The sequence below is a fragment of the Tiliqua scincoides genome, chromosome 15 (genome assembly GCF_035046505.1).
Source record: "Tiliqua scincoides isolate rTilSci1 chromosome 15, rTilSci1.hap2, whole genome shotgun sequence".
NCBI classification, from domain to species: domain Eukaryota; kingdom Metazoa; phylum Chordata; class Lepidosauria; order Squamata; family Scincidae; genus Tiliqua; species Tiliqua scincoides.
Genome location: NC_089835.1, coordinates 1,141,967 through 1,158,421, shown reverse-complemented (window position 1 = coordinate 1,158,421; position 16,455 = coordinate 1,141,967). Strand labels below are relative to the sequence as shown.

General features: G+C 50.2%; 2 protein-coding genes across 2 annotated transcripts; one reads left to right on the top strand and one right to left on the bottom strand.

Moving 5' to 3' along the window:
* Positions 1–492: 492 nt before the first annotated feature.
* On the bottom strand, positions 493–9,423 carry CCS (copper chaperone for superoxide dismutase). Its single transcript, XM_066610346.1, has 8 exons — positions 9,341–9,423; positions 7,538–7,610; positions 7,152–7,289; positions 6,525–6,705; positions 6,381–6,441; positions 5,148–5,225; positions 2,544–2,647; positions 493–1,806 (listed from the first exon to the last, which is right to left on the bottom strand). Exons 1-8 carry the CDS (start codon positions 9,383–9,385, stop codon positions 1,671–1,673), a joined length of 816 nt encoding a protein of 271 aa, XP_066466443.1. The 5' UTR covers positions 9,386–9,423; the 3' UTR covers positions 493–1,670.
* A 198-nt stretch (positions 9,424–9,621) lies between these two features.
* On the top strand, positions 9,622–12,423 carry CCDC87 (coiled-coil domain containing 87). Its single transcript, XM_066610379.1, has one exon. The coding sequence runs from the start codon at positions 9,622–9,624 to the stop codon at positions 12,421–12,423; it is 2,802 nt and encodes a 933-aa protein (XP_066466476.1).
* Positions 12,424–16,455: the final 4,032 nt, after the last annotated feature.

Below are 16,455 nucleotides of genomic sequence, written 5' to 3'. Positions count from 1 at the left end.
GGGCCACAGGACTCTGGGGGAAGGTCATTTATGGGGAGGGCCAATGGGGGATGGGACCCCCACTGGCAGCAGGGTGGGCCTTGTTGATGGTTCAAAACCTGAGTGTTGCCTTGACCATTTTAGGGCCTTACAGTGTGCTGGGAGATGAAAAAGGCGGCATTAGCACCTCAAGGCGACTGGGGATTGCAGGCCCCTTGTGTGGAACTGCCCCCACGAGGAGGAAACGTAGCCAGAGAGGTTATTTGGAAGTGGCTGGTTTGTCTCGTTTCAGGTAACCTCGAAGGTCAGTGACATAAACACTAAGCAGCCTACCAGCTCACATCAAGTGGGCACATGCAAGCCTGCTCTGGCTCCAACAGTGGCCACCCCAATGCAGCAGGGAAGCCCACCAGCAAGACACAAAGGCAAAAGATGGGTGCAGAGCACCACAACACCACCCAAGTGATTTCCCTCAACCCAGACTAGATCTCCAAGAAGAGACTGGACAGCTGATAAGAAGGTAATGAGATTTAATGGTTGCCATAAAAGCACAAGGGACAGGCCTAGAAAATGCACACCTGAGTGAAGACAGGCACACCTGCAGCACTTCTGCCCGCCTTAGAACACCAGCCACAAACACAACACAATCACACCCTATGCCATCATAAGAGCTGAATAAACTCTCCACAACTTATTTGCAGGACATGCTTGTGTACATGCAGCTGAAGTCTTCCCTCCCTGATGAAGCTCCTGTGACTTAAGGGGTTGTTTGCATCAGCTACCTTAGCTGAATAGGAGCTGAACAACCAAGGGGGGAGGGGGGGTTTGGACAGAGTAGCAGGACTACAGGGGTCCTCCTAAATCCTCCCTCCTAGCTTGTGACAGCAGAGTTTCTGAAAGACAAATCCAAACAAGCATGTCTGAAATGAGCATGGCCCTTTGCACACACACCTGGAAAAAGGCACTTTGGGATGGTACCCCCAACTCCCTGTTCAGATGCAGCTCAACTTTGCAACAACTATTTTCTACAGAACAGCAAGACCTCTGCTCACAAAGTTTTTAAAAAAAATAAAACTAAAATGAGAGAGTAAATCTATTAATGCACTTGCCCAAGAGGGCTCTTTCATGCCTTTTATGTTGCTCCATTACTGAGGAGTTGCAGTGTTCTTTTGCTCCCAGCAGGTTTCCAGTGCTTTTAAGAGTAGCATGACATCCAGAAATCCAATCCATTTACTTCCCTGGGTGCATGGCCTCAAAGCTGCACCTACTGACTTTGTCTGACCTGCACCTCTTAAAGGCACAGAATCCTTTGTTACAGAAAAACAAGAGGCAGACCTCTTAGCATGCTACAGAGGGCCAGGGGGTATGGGTGAGCAGGGCAAGAAGGGGGAAAATGAAAATCATTCAATGATTCAGGTGTGGAAAACACTGCCCAGTTTTACCTTAACCCAAAAAAGGCAGATTTTTTTTGTTTTTGGAATGTTTCTAGACAAGACTGACGTTCCCAGGGTCACTGTGCTCTTTTATTCCCACCACTTAAGAGGACTGCTCATCTGACAAATATGTCTGCCCCACAACATCTCTAGGTGATGCTGTGAAGAACGCTAGACCCTCTAAGTGCAAATACCCGGCAAAGCCCCAGCCCAAACAGGGAATTGGCAGCAGAGAGAGCACAGCTAGAGCTGAATGTTCTAGAGGTGAGGGGTTGGCCGATGGGCAACCCCAGGCTGCTCCCTTTCATCCCACAGGGTGACTCCATCACAAGTGCACACTTTCTTGGGATTCTCGAAGAGGCCGGCAGAGCGCGCGATGATTCCGCAAGCCACCCTGAAAGCAAGCCAAGAAAGGATGGCGGTAAGACACTGGGTTGTCTGCTGCTCCACACAGCTTGCATCAGAACTGAGAATATCCCAAACTCATCCAAGATTTGGCCCCTGCTGTTGCTATTTGGCCCCTATTGCTGGGTTTGTTTTTCCAATAGCACCCTTTTTTTCTGAAGCACCTTTCATGTTCTTCGATAGCAACACTCCACAGTCCAGACCAACTTCCTGAAGTTAAACATGCTTGCAGATTTGGTGCCCCAGCCCCGGACAGGTGTATAAAAGACACAGGTCTGAGCAAGTGTGGTGTCACAGTCACCCACTGAACTGCAGATCTCAGTGGGGATTCAAACCTGGTTATCCCCGGTCCTCAACCATACTCAAACCTACTGCTTTTCAGTCAGTGGTACTTTCCAGCATGGCAGCTGCTACTTGGCTCCACAGCAAAGCCCTGCTTAGCCCCCCCCCCCCAAGTGGAAACAGCTAGGGCAGGGGGGCAAAGTATGCACAAGTGCAGAATGGCAAGTGCTTGGTCCTTTAAGAGAGTCCTGGCTTGGGGAAGGAAGGGCGCAGCAAAGTCCCAGCAAGCTCCTGGGTCCTGTGCGTTTGGTGGCAATTCTTCCAAGAGAGATGCCCACAAAAAGGCCGGAAAGAAAGACTTCCTCTAACCACTACAACACGCTGCTTCTCCAACTCTCAGCGTGCAAGGCACAAGAAGAAAACCTTTGGCCCACCACTTCTTACCTCTCCCCTGAATTTCCAGTGATTTTCGAGAGTGGGTGATTTCCATGGCCCAAGTCATCTTCCCCAGAGTCAATCACCAATGAGCGCCCAATGACATCACAGACCTATGAGGAAAGAGAGTAACGGGGGGGGGGGTCTTGTCGTTTAAGCGGTTGGAGGCAGCACCCAGAAATGTGAACCGGGGAAGGCATCTGCTGTATGTCACTTCCGTTGTCCGTGGCTGCCCCACTGAGCTACGGCACGTTTACAAACGTTCGCCAGGAAGGCACCAGCCACAGGAAGTGGACAGCAGTTCAACTTTAGTGAGTAACACCACAGAAGGTGGCCAAGGAACAGCCAGGCCAACAACATAAGCAAAGGGATGTATTTCACATATTCTAGCAGGGGAATGCATTTACTCTGATAGGCAACTGAGGAACAGAACTGCTACACAGGGACTCCTTGGTAGTGGCACCCATGATTGAATTCCCTCCTCTGGGAGGTCCAGCTTGCCCAGTTGCAACCAGTTTTTTGAAGGGTACCAAAAGACAAATTTGCTTCCCTAGTAGCCTTCCTTGGATCCTATTCTGTTGTCTTTATCTTTTTTATTTGGGCTGCCACTCTCTTCAAGTGCTTTGTTTGCTGTCTTAGGGTAATCTTCATGATAGTTGTTAAAGATGGTGCATGTTGATATGTTTTCCGATGGCCTAAATATATGATTTATATCGATTGTTAGCTGTTGTAATGGTCCCTTAGATGGAACGGAGGGATATGGGATAATTGGAGAGAGATAGCATGGGTGTCTGCCTGCACGCACTCACCCATCCCTCCACATTTTAGGGAAGGCCAGTATGATACAAGTTCTGGTATGTGGAAAAGAGAGGGACATATTTAATTTTAAAAAATAAAACAAAAATCCCAGCACCCCATTGGAAGCAGGAGAGGGTAAGTAGGGCTTGAGAAATCTCCACCTGCAGAACTACCTCTGCAAGTCTTGAGAAGCCAAATGGAAGGAAAAGGCACATTGGTCTGCAAACACTTTTGACACAGCTCACACAACAGCCCGGGCAGGATAACAGGAAGGGGCTATCAGTTGTCACAATTCTGCTGGCACAAAAGGAAGAGCCTCTTTGGAGAGGCTTTGGTTCAAGGAGAAAAGGTGAAATTTTCCAGCACAGGGTGTAATGCAGCCCTTTAACAAGGGCCTCTTGGAGAGGCACTTTACATCAACCCCTTCACTCCAGTGCTGAGCAACCCCATGGAAAAAAAGTTTATTTAAGGTAATTTATTTATTCAAAAGTATTTATGTCATGCTTGTCTTATCCCCAAAGGGTAACCCAAAGCAGCTTGCAGAACAGAAGTTAAGCAAACTACAATATAAACACAGTAAAATTGTAAAATATTGTATAATTAATAGCTCACTAGATGACAGATCTAAAAGTGAGGGGTAAAAACCACCAATAGATCACTAACCAGCAGACAAGCAGCAACCAATTATAGCTTATAACATCTTTGGGGAAGGCTGTAAAATCTCATGAATAAAACCCAGAGACCTAACTAAAAACCAATTGAAATAAATGTGTCTCAAGACCCTGCCAGAATACCATCAGAGAAGAGGCACTTTGCAAATCCTCAGGAAGGGAATTCCACAGCCTGGAATTTGTATGTGTTTTGCACAATGAAGTTGCTTTCCTAGGAGGGAGAATGACAACTCTCCCTGAAGCACAAGTGCAGTCTGCAACTGGGGGCAGACTGCAACCCATGTCACAGACATATTAGAAGCTGCTGCAACTTGACTTTGGCAGCAACACCCAAGGACAGGAGATGGAATTTGGTGTAGATTGCGCAAGCTACTTGCGGTATTTGCAGGACAAATTGTGTGGGGGGAAAAATCAATTCCAGTTCTGTCAATACAGAGTGTCCCCAAAATACCAAGATACCCACAATGCCTGGTTTCAAAATCAGGCTTCCATGGTTTAGGCTTTTCTCTGACCCTTGCTTAGGAATGCTACCAGTCAGCATCTACCATCCTCCTTCTTTGAGACAAGCTAGCTAAACAAGATAAGACAAGTACACAAAATATGGGCCTCCAAGGAAGGACAGATGGCAATAAACAAATAGACCAAGGGTGAGAGACCCTGAAAGGACTGGGGTAAAGTGGTGTGACTGATTACCAAACCTTCAGTAATGGACATCTGTATGTAAATACCCTGTCCACGCACAATACCCTGTTCTTCCTACCAAACATTCCAAACTGATAATGGATGCTGATTTTGCCTATTGTTTGATTACTTGCTATTTTCCAAGGATGCTTACCCCTCTCTCTCTCTCTGTGCCCTTGTGTACCCCTCCTCTATTCAGAATGCTCTATAAAACCTGCATCATTGTAACCCTTCAGGGTCCATCACCTCTTTGTGGTGGTCCCGTTTGTAAACAAAGTAAAAAGCTTTTCTTTTCAGAAGTCCTTTGAATTCTCCTGACCTGTTGTTTTGCCTCTCCGCCATCCAACGAATATTGCGCCCATTCGGGAACAGAGTGACCCAAAGCTTCCCCCCAAGCCCTTTAACGGTCTCAGTCATCAGACCATCTACTCAATCATCAGTGATCTACTCAAAAAAGCCTCACCTTCAGCTGGTCATTTTCCATCCGAAAGGAAGCTCGCCTACTGGCAGTGGCAAAGATATTCCCCAGATCCCCGGCATGCTAGAAACAGAGCCACAAGTGTATGGTTAGAGCCAGGTGGGGTAGGACGAGAATGACTATTAACAGCACAAGGTTATGAGCTGCTCTTAGGGCAGGTTAGAGAAATCTTCTTCTCCAATCCAATCAATAATGACCCTCCTTGATTAAGGCAGAGGCACCCCCACCCATACTTCAATCCCACTTCCCTCTTTTGTCTTTGCAGAAAGTGCTCAGGAAGGAAAATATCACCCCAGATCCTGCACTGCAAGAGGCTAAAATACATTTTTTATTTTTAGTCTGTCCCAATGCAAAGATTCAGGGGAGGCCACAAGTCAGGACTACAAGCTTTCCTTGGCAGGGCAATACAACACTAAAGCTTGAGTTGATTAATTGGGGTAGCCCAATTTTCATTCCCAAGGGCTTGCAGTACTGAGTAGGGTCTTAATTTAAATGGTGAAGACTGTAATCCCCAACACACTTACTAGACAGTAAGCCCCACTGAATACAATGGGGCTTACATCTGAGCAGCCATGCTTAGGACTGTACTGCTATTCTGTTTAGGGCACTTTCTTGTTGCTTTTTGGGAGACTATTTTTGATCTGTCCTGTTCTTGAAATAGAGAATAAACCAATATATTTAAATCAAACCAATTTAATATACCAAATCAAACCAAATCAAATATACCAAATCAAATATATTGCTTTAAATCAATATATTTAAATCAAACCAATTTAATAAACCAAATCAATTTAATATAGATCTAAGTACACACGGGGGGGCACCTGTACACAGATTTTGGTATGATGAAAATTTTGATCCATTAATTGATAAAAATTAACTGGTTTTTAACCAGTTACAGTATAACTTGGGAGGGGGGCATTGCTCTGTAGTATAACCCCTGCTTTGAATGCAGGTCAATCCCAAGCTGCAAGATTGAACCTGGGACCTCCAGGTAAGACTGTGAAAGACCCCTTGTCTGCTTGCTGCCAGTCAGCGCCTGACCATGCAGAAAGCAGCTCCTACTCGATACATGGACACCTTCCAAAAATCACGAAACAGTGAAAAACTGCTAACAGCTCAGAAGAGAATTTTTAAACATCCCCAGAAAAAATGCCAGAACCGCCAATTTGCTAATTTGTCATAAGAGAGGGTTTCTATGGCGATACCATGACTTACCCTATGGACATCCTGTGGGCCCCCATGGCATTCCCCATCGGGATTGAAGTGATCCCCACAGCTGAGTGTCGAGAGAGCAAAATTTAGGATTTGGACATGGAGTCAAACAAAGACAAAAAATTGTCACCCATCGGCAGCTCTCACCTGTCACAGGAATCGGTGACGTCCCCATACTCATGAACATGCAGGCCATGAGGCCCGGGCTCCAGGCCATCAATGGTGCCGTCAATGAGGCATTTCTCTGGGGACAGCTGCAAGAACCTCACCACGCCCTGCACCAATCCAGGGCCAGACACCATGGCCACAGCAGCACTACCGAGTGGCCCTACAAGAGAAGATGGGGAAGAACAGGAGCTTGTGCTTCCTTTACAGCTGAGTGGTATGTTTCTCACTCACATGCACGTTGCCCTTGGAATAAACCCCTCCGCCCCCCCAAAAAAACTTCCATTTGATAGATGGAGAACCAAGAATAGGAGAATCTACAGCAAAGCTGGGACCAAAGTCATGACTGCAGATGCACATCTATCCAATAACACCACTTTAAACTTTTAAAAGTGTATAGTGCTTTTTAAGAGTGCCAAGTGTATTACCAGCCTTGTAAGGTTTATGCTGTATCTGCGACCGTAATAAAGACTTGATTGATTGAAACCTTGTAATGTCAGAAAATATAATTATCCCCATATTGCAGATGGGGAAGACCAAGACCGAGAGGGAGCCTCAGAGGAATCTGAGAGGGAGGCTTATAAAGCAAAGGGATGGAATGGGACTTACGTGGCACTGTGCCCCCCATCCCTTTCAGCACAGCCTTACGCCCTGTGCTTTCCAAAAGATCTTGAACCTTCTCAGTGCCGAGGCTGGTCTCCACCAGCACACTCTGGGAATCCAGCTGGATATGAAGCACCTCAAGGCCTGGATGGAAAGAGAGGTGAAGAGAAATATTGGAGGTGGGGGCAGACACTGACACAACCACCAGAATGTCTGTATTGCATATTTACTCCACTGAAGTGTCCTGTGTGGAGAATTCCACACTCTGGAGGCTGCTGGGGAACAGCCTATTTGCACATCCCTGCCAATCCAACATCAGGTAAGTGGCAGGACAGTCAAGAGACTAGAGGGCTGGTGCTCAGAGCTGAGCAGAGCCCAGCAGCTTCCATCACCTGGTACTTCCTGCAGTGTCTTCCGAACGGCATCCACACAATTCTGGCAGGTCATCTGGACAGCAAACTCCAGCTGCCGAAAACAGAAGCGCCACATGAGGCCAAAACTGCCAGGAAAAACAGACACATCCCTCCATACAAGTCTCTCACAGAATCGCTGGGACAACATTCAGAATTTGCAGCTTCCATCCAAGGAGGACAGACCTACCCATGCCTATTATTAGCCTCTACTTGGAGGCAGCAACCTCTGGTCATCAGCTCCTGGAACAAATGGTTGCTGTTGCCTCACCCTTTATGAGCTTATCTTAGCTGAAGATACAGTTCTGGGTGACTTTCCAACAGAAACCATCTCCCTTCTCATGCCTCATGAGAATGCTTAATGTGCAATGCAAGTATGATGCATGTTCACTCAGAAGGAAGTTCCTCTGGGTTCACTGTGGGGCACACTGCCAAGTAAAGAAGGGTAGGCCTGCAGCCCAAGATAAACGCAGTTTCACAGTCATATCAAGAAGGAACATCATCAAGTGCGCAGGGAGGCCTTCTCTTGGATGTTAGGTGTCTACAAGGCTAGGATTACCAGATACAAAGGGGGACAGAGTGCCTCTAACCACTGTATAGAAGGGAATTTTGGCAGGTGCAGCTTTTTTAACCCTTCCATGCCAAAATTCTCTCTTCTATACCATGGTTAAAGATAGAGGCACTCTGCCCCCTTTGGTAACACTATACAAGGCTCCTTTTCTTCCTCCCTCCCTTCCTTGCTGGCAGGAGTCTTTAGAGGTGCAGCAGTGGCTTTCCTAAAGCCAGCTACAATGAGAGCTCAGAGGCAAGGCAGAGAGGTCCTGATTCGCAGCTCAGCCTCTCAGCCACACCAGCTCTTCAGTGCGGCACCTGCATAAGAACATCAGAAGAGCCCTGCTGGATCAGCCCAGGGCCCATCTAGTCAGCTTCCTGTGTCTCCCAGTGGCCCCCCAGATCCCTCAGGGAGCACACAAGACAGCAAGCGATCTGCATCCTGGTGCCCTCCCTTGCATTGGCATTCAGAGACAGCCTCCTGAAACTAAGAGGTTGTACAGACCCATCATGGCTTGTAACCTGTGATGGATTTTTCCTCCAGAAATTTGTCCTTTTAAAGGGATCCAGGTCAGATGCCATCATCACATCCTGTGGCAGGGAGCTCCACAGGCCAAGAGCATCAGAGAGCCCTGCTGGATCAGGCAAAAGGCCCATGTAGTCCAGCTTTCTGCATCTCACAATGGCCCACCAATGCCCCAGGGAGCACACAAGACAGCAAGAGACCTGCGCCCTGGTGTCTTCCCCTGCATCTGAAGGAGCCCACTTCTAGAAAGGGGAGGTTGCACACACCCATCAGGGCTTGTCACTTGTGATGGGATTTTCCTCCATCAGTCTCTCCAAGCCCCTTTCAATGGCACCCAGGAGAGAGGCCATCCCCACATCGTGTGGCAAGGAGTTCCACAGACTAATTACATGCACATTCCCATCAGGGCTTGCCACCTGTGACCGGCTTTCCCTCCATCCAATCCCCTCTTAAAGGCATCCAGGCCCTCAGGTGCCACCCCCACAACCTGTGGCAGGGAGTTCCACAGGCCAATCACACACACCCATGAGGGCCTGCCACCTGTGAGGGGCTTTCCCTCCATCACTCTCCAAGCCCCTTTCCAAGCTCTCCCCACATCCTGTGGCAGGGAGTTCCACACACTCCCCCGCCTGTCAGGCAGCCCCAGCCAGCAGTGGAGTGGAGACCACCTGGCAAACCCCCCCCCGGGGAGGGGGGCGCTCTCCCACCCTGCAGCTGCCGCCTGCGCGCCCTCCTTCCCCGTCCGCCGCCATCGCTCCCAGCCCTCCGCCTCTGCACAGGGAAGCGTTCCCCGCCGGATCCTTTTGAGCGACGCACTCCCGCTGCTCTAGCCGCTCCTCTCTATGGCGCCGCTCTGCGACGCCTCAGGAACCAAAGCGGCGCGCTCGAGCGTTCCACCCGGAAGGTTCGGTCGACGGACCCGCGAGGACGCTTCCGGCACGCCGTTGCCATGGCGACAGTGCCAACCGACGCGGCCCAGCGCGCCGCCATGGCGGCCCCGCGCAGGATCTACCCTCTGGAGGAGACGGAGGGGCGCGTGCGGCAGGCGCAGCAGCAGTACCGGCGCATCCAGGCGCCCCTGGCGCTGTTCCCCGCCTCCTACAGCAGGGTGAAGCCGCCCGCGGCCGAGGAGCCGCCCTGCGCAGGCCCCGCGGGGCAGAGGCCGCCGGCCGGGCCGCTGTCGCAGGCGGCGCTGCTGGAGCTGGTGGAGGCGCGCCTGGAGCCGGGGCCGCGGAGCCCGCGGGTGCCGCCCGCCGTGCAGGCCGCCTTCCGCGCGGTCATCCTGGACGAGGTGCGGCGCGTGTGGAAGGACATGCAGCTGACGCTCTCCGACCCCGGCGGCAGCCTGCGGGCCAACCGGCAGCTCTACCAGCGCCTGGTGGCCTACGTCGGCCTGGCCTGCCAGCACCTCTTCCTGCACCACCTGCGCCTGGCGCAGCGCAGCCACCGCCTGGACGTCTTCACCGACAGCGCCAACCTGGCCCGCTACTGCACCCAGCTCTCCCTGGCCTGCGCCGGCCTCCTCGATGTGGCCGCCGTGCGGCACCGCCTGGTCACCGAGATGAAGATCCTGCGCTTCCGCCCGCCGGGCCGGGCGCAGGGGCTGAGCGGCCCCGGCCTCACCATCAGCCACCTCATCGGGCTCATGAGGCCCCGCGTGCTCACCATGCGGCAGAGGCTGGCCAGGGAGGTCAAGGAGCTCGAGGACCTGCCGCCGCTGGACCTCAGCAAGATAAAGGACTTCGTCCTGCCGGCCCCCAGGCCCTTCTGGAAGGAAATGACCTGTGCTGCCGTCACGACCGCTTGCCCGCAGCTGCCAGCCTCGCCCAGTAAGATCAAGCAAGGACGTGCCCACCCGGTGACTGCCACCCATGCCAGAAGGAGCCAGTCGCTGCCCAACATGAGGGTTGGGCAGCTTCTAGCGGACGAGCTTGGAATCCATCTTTCTCTGCGCCCCCTCAGCCCCGACCTTCCGACTCACTACGCCGAGACCGTTGAGTCTGAGGAAGAGGGTGAACTGAAAAGGTTGGGGGCCTTGACCGAAGACCTCCGGAGGCTGGTGCAGGGCCCTGTCTTGAAGACCAGCCAATGGAAAGGGGATCTCAATGAAGAGTCGGAGCTTCCCCCACTCATTAAGGCCCTGACGCTGCGCAAGACTAATGAGATCCGATACCAGCAGCTTAAGAGGATGCTGCACTCCCTGCAGCAGGAGGAGGCAAATGCCCAGAGGCAGAGGCAGACCCTCATATGTGCTCCAGCCTCTTTTCCACAAGCTGCCACAGTGAATTTTGATGTCCACAATAAGATGGTTGTGAAGGCAGCTGATCTGCAAGTGTCCGAAAGAGTCTATCTGGAAGCTGTGGCTATGGAGAGGTGTCCGGCAGTGTACAATCACCTCCTGGGGGAAATAGACACTGCAACTATCAAGGCTCTGGATGCAGAGCTTTTTGCCGGTGAAGAAGTCAGGGAAATCTACAAGGAACTGATGAATACCATCCCCAAAGAACACCTGATGTTCAACCTGGGGTCGTTGTCTGAACACGCTGCAGCCGATTTAGAGCGGGATCTCTGCTTTGCTTCCTCAACACTGACGAGGAAAAAGGGTGAGCAGATCATTAATGAAGAACTGAGTAAAATCCTCCCAGCTGGACCCTTTGCCTTTGATGATGTGGTAGACACAGTGAAGACCCCAAATCTGCCTTTCAAGAAGAGGGGAGCCAAACATGAGTACGTCTCTTGGCTCAAATGGTGGAAGGCAACCTTCAACACAGACAATTTTCTGCAGTATGTCAGCAACAAGGAATCGGACTATTTACAAGTGATATTTCATTTGTACAGCTGTGAGGACGAGGAGGAGAAGGAGCCAGTCTTGGATGAGGCTGAAATCAAGAGGCAGGTTCAGGAGAAGAAAGCAGCGATCAAGCGCGCTGTCGAGCTGCAGTCTAAGACAGACAAATACCAGCCTGGGGAGTGGGAGTGCAATGTCAGCACTCTTGGGAGTGGAATGCCAGCTGTGACTCCAGAAGTCACTCCAGGGGTCATGCCGGTAGTGTCTCCAGGGACTGGGACTGGTACAGCAGTGCCAGGGCAGGTTCCTTTCTCATATGACCACAGGCCTGAGGAGCTCCGGGTTCTGCAGAGAAGGCTGGAAAGGCTCTGGACGGTTCTTCACTTCTCTGAACGGGAAAGGCTAGATATGGCAATCAAGTACAGCACCAATAACTATTACTACCTGCTCCCAGACATGCTCCATAGTTGGGAGTTGGCAGCTCAGGCCATCCAGGAGCGGGAACTTCTGCTGGCTGAACTGGAGAAGTTTGAGTTCATGGCTTCAGATCCAAATCGCTTCTTCAGAAAGATGCGCAAGTCCTTCAGGGTGCGGCTCAGTGAATCTAGGATCAGGAGTCAGCTATACTTTATGTTGGGTCAGTACAATTCAGAGCTTCGCGCCCTCTTGAACCACATCCAAGAGATGTTCAATGATGTGGTGACCTTCAAGGGACGCCCATACCTAAAGAAGATGGAGTGGGATGTCGTGGAGATGCTTTACTGGCTGCAGCAGGGGCGCCGTGCCAACGTTCTGAGAAGAGAAGTCCAGAGAGGAAGCCAGAAACTTCCCCCTGTGTTAAGTCGGCACCATTGTACCGAGCAACACACTGAGAGTGAGTTAGAAACGCACAAATTCTATGAAGAAATGTCAAGTTCATTCTTAGATCTTCAAGGAAGTTCCTTTTTAATGGGGCCAAAGGGTGAGGAACCAGGAAGACTCAGCTCCAGCTTTGAAATGTAATAAATAGATATTTTTTAAAAATAAAACACAAGCAATTTGACCAAGATCTCTTTTCTCGTACCTTGGAGGGCTCCTCTCAGGATTCAAGATTCAAAGGAAGCAGAGAGCAGATTCAGACATATGGTTCTAGCCTCTAGGTGTTAAGGCCCTGTCTGTGTGAATGTGCAGACTTGGGAGAGGCGAGGCTGCAACTTGGCGTTGCATCAGGGTAGCACTAGGCATCTGTGGGATTTCCCTTGTGCCTAAAGGAATGGAATCCAATGAAGGGCACAGCACTGGAATCCAGTGAAGAATCTTGAGATTCTTGCTGGATTCACCTTTAATGAAAAATGTAATACAAAATGAACAATATTAAATAGGAAAATGACAAACATCACAAATCTGTCATCAACCATATCAGACCTACAGAGCCTAAGGGCGCAATCCTAACCCCTTATGCCAGTGCTTTCCAGCACGGACATAAGGACAATACAGCTCTGAGGTAAGGGAACAAACATTCCCTTACTTTGGGGAGGCCTCCATGAGTGACACCCAACTGCAGGATGCAACACATGCACCATTGGCCAGTGCTGGAAAGCACTGACAGAAGGGGTTAGGATTGCGCCCTCAGACTCTAGTTGACTAACCAGGAGGTGCTTTTCCCATCCACATCGCCAACACCACCTGGCTTGGCTCACTTGTTTGAGTTTGCTCTGCAGTTCAACTGATTGTGCTCTCTCCCTCTCTCTGTTCAAAACCAAACTGCCGTGGGCTACATGGATTGTTGTGTGGGAACAGGTCTGTAAGGATCTCCATCTGGTGATGGCAGTTTCATTCATCCCTGCAGTGCGATGAGTCACCTCTTCACATTGAGATACAGCAGTCTGGTACAGCCAAACCCTGCCATTCCTCTCCCCAACTGGCAAGGATGGGCTGGTGCAGATTTGCCCTTATTTACTAACATTTTACAAATGAGCATTTCTTCAAGCTAGGAACTCTCATTAAAACTGACAGCAAAAAGGCAACCAATTATCGTTAAAAAGAAAGACTAATGCGTGCGTGTCAGGCACCAATGCATTTTGGGTCAAACATGAGCCAGACAGACTTTTCTGCATGCACAAATGTTTATTCCTCAACACTCCCCTACCTGTAGGCTCCCTAGGGAAACTTTCATTGTACACCAACAGTTCCAAGAGCCTGGACTCAAGCTTTCTCCCCCCCCCCCCAGCTGTTTGGTGGCCCTGACACACCCCACATAAATGGAATGAAGGCTAAATACACTTTAGATAGGTCCTGGGCAGTTGAAATGAGCTATGGGAAAATAAAGACCCTCCTGCCTGATACTAGCAGTGTAATCCTATGCATGTTTATTCAGAAGCAAGTCCCACTGGCCTGCTCTAAGACAGCTTCCTCTAACCCAGCATTTCTCAAAGTGTGGGTTGTGACCCACTCAATTGGTGGGTTGCAAAAAGCAGTGTTCTGCCATCTTGGAAACGGAACTATGCTAGTTGCCACCATCTTGGAAGCTGCTGTTTCCCGACACGTCTTCAGAATGGCAAAGGGAGACTGGCAAAGGCGGGGGAGGGGCTGCCACCCCAAAGCGCCAGGAGTGGCTGGGGAAGTGATTTCAGTTTCCAAGTGCAAATCTTATCATATCCATATGGGACCATATATGGAAGGGACAAGCCACTCATCAGGTTATGCTACTTATTCCAAATGGGTGGATTAGTATTGGGGGTTAAGTGAATGGTGGTGGGAATGGGGACCTGGAATAGGAGCAAGGGGTTAGAGCAGCGGTTCTCAAACTCTGAGTTTGAGAGCCACTACGTTCTTGTGTGGGCGGGAGGGGGGAGGCAGCAGGGGCAGGCAGTGACACGATCCCCAGGATAGAGTCGCTCAGGGGGGCTGCAGGGGCTTGGATACACGTTCCCAAGCCCCTGCAGCCTCCCTGGGGTGCGGGGAGCCCAGCTCCCCGCAGCAGTGAAAGTAATTACCAGGATCACACTGCTCAGAGGGTCTGCAGGGGCTTGGGTACAAAGTAGATTTCACTGCTGCGGGGAGCCCTGCTGCAGGTCGCGCCAGGCTCCCCTGCAGCCCCCCGAGCGGCGTGATCCTGGGGAATCGCGCCACTGCCTCCAGGCTGCCCCTGCCCTTTAACGCTCCAGTTTGAAAAGCCCTGGGTTAGAGGTTAAAGTGGGCGTTGTGGGAAGTTTGGGTGCTGGTCACTGACTTAGATGACTTTGGATGGCAGTGGATGGTAAGTACTCTGCCAGAGCATGCACAGAGATCACATAGCACGTGTTGATCACCAGCTTAGATGACTTTAAAAGAAATGGTTCAGTTTGCATTTATTTTCTGGCCATCATCATTCATTTCACGTCATGAATATTACTGAAAATAATTTTGTTGTATAAAGGGTGTTGCCAAATGCCCTTATGACCCTGGCTGCCAGGTGCCCTACAGCTGTGCCCTCCAGCCCATCCCTGTCCCCACACCCTGCATTACATCTTCTTTCAACACCTCTCCCTCACCCTGTGCCCCACCTGCCATAGTGGAGGCACTCAGGTCTCTGAAAGAGTTCCCTGCCCACATGGTTGTCCACCAGATTCTGAGCATGTGCTTATGCAACTGCATAAGGATATGTGGGAGGACTGCTATTGCTCTGCGTTGTACACTTTTTTTAAGGATTCATGATGCTCACTCTGTGTCCAAAGGCCGAGTCTCCTCCACCTCTGCTTTCCCCAACAATTGTGCCTTTCTGCTGTAGTAGCAGCCTTCAGAGTGTCAGCTGCTGTCCAGCCAGGCAGACCCCATTAGGGATTTTTCACCTTGGAAAGTAGCCTCAAGATCTTGGTCACCAACATACATGGTTGCTGTTCCCTTAATCCTTCATGTCTGCCAGCACTTCTGTTCCTGCAATCAACACCAAGCACCAAGTTTGAATTAATCACCCTGCTCCTTTTAGTCAGCATAACAAACAACTGAAATGATTGGGTATAAATTGCAAATGCAGAAATAAAAATACTTGTAAATAAATACAAGTGGGAAACCCTGGCCTCTGAGCGGCCCGCTTGGAGGCAGGCTGTGCAGCATGGCCTTTCCCAGTTTGAAAAGGCCAACAGTCTGAGGCTAAGCAAAGAAGGAAGGCCCATAGCCAGGGAGACAGAACAGGGACAGACTGCACTTGCTCCCGGTGTGGAAGGGATTGTCACTCCTGAATCAGCCACACTAGACGCTGGTCCAGTTCCAGAACCACCTTTCAGAGCGTGATACCAGAGTCTTTCGAGACTGAAGGTTGCCAACTACAAAATAAATACACAAACAGGTTTTGTTCCAGGTCTCCTTTTATTTTTATTCTTGTATCACTGCACTTGCAGACAGGTGGGAAGCTTGGTAGCAACAGGTGGGGGAAGAATTGGAAGAAGCTTCTGAGCTGGAATATTTTCTCTTGTCATTTGCAGTTTAGGAGGTCCTAGGTGAGAACAGTGATGTCACTTCCTGCTTGATGACACCACATCCAGCTCTGGTATCACAATGATGTCACTTCCAGCCATGACATCACTCCTGGTGGGTCCCAGACAGATTGTCATTCTAAAAAGTGGGTCCCGTGCTAAAAAGTTTGAGAACCACTTCTCTAACCTATTTTGCTACTTTAAGCCACAAACACAGCATGTCATATACTGCAAGCGCATGGACCAGGTTTCTCTCTGGCTCCCTGCCTTTGAGCTCCTACAGCCCAGGAAAGGCTGACTGGCAAGTAGGAGCAGTGATCAGCTTTAAGCAGAACAGAGATGCTGAATGAAAGGATCACTTCTCCAGGGAAACAGTGGCCAACAGAGCAGAAGAAAGAAGGGGATGAGCAAGCACATACATATGTTGGAAGTTTTAACATCTGACCCCAATTAAAAGGTAGTTTTACATTTTTCTTAACATTTCAAGCTACCCATACCCCTACAATCCTCATGAAAAAGGATTGTGAACATTTAAGGCTTGTCCACTTTGGTTGTCCCAGGGGCTGTATATGATGCACAGCCAAGGCTTCCCAGCACCAGA

Coding starts and splice junctions, on each gene's coding strand:
- CCS (XM_066610346.1), bottom strand. CDS start 9,385: ATGGCGGCGGACGGGGAAGGAGGGCGCGCAGGCGGCAGCTGCAGG. Junction 7,290..7,537: donor GACACTGCAGGAAGTACCAG/GTGATGGAAGCT, acceptor CTTTCCATCCAG/GCCTTGAGGTGCTTCATATC. Junction 1,807..2,543: donor ACTGGAAATTCAGGGGAGAG/GTAAGAAGTGGT, acceptor GCTTGCTTTCAG/GGTGGCTTGCGGAATCATCG.
- CCDC87 (XM_066610379.1), top strand. CDS start 9,622: ATGGCGGCCCCGCGCAGGATCTACCCTCTGGAGGAGACGGAGGGGCGC.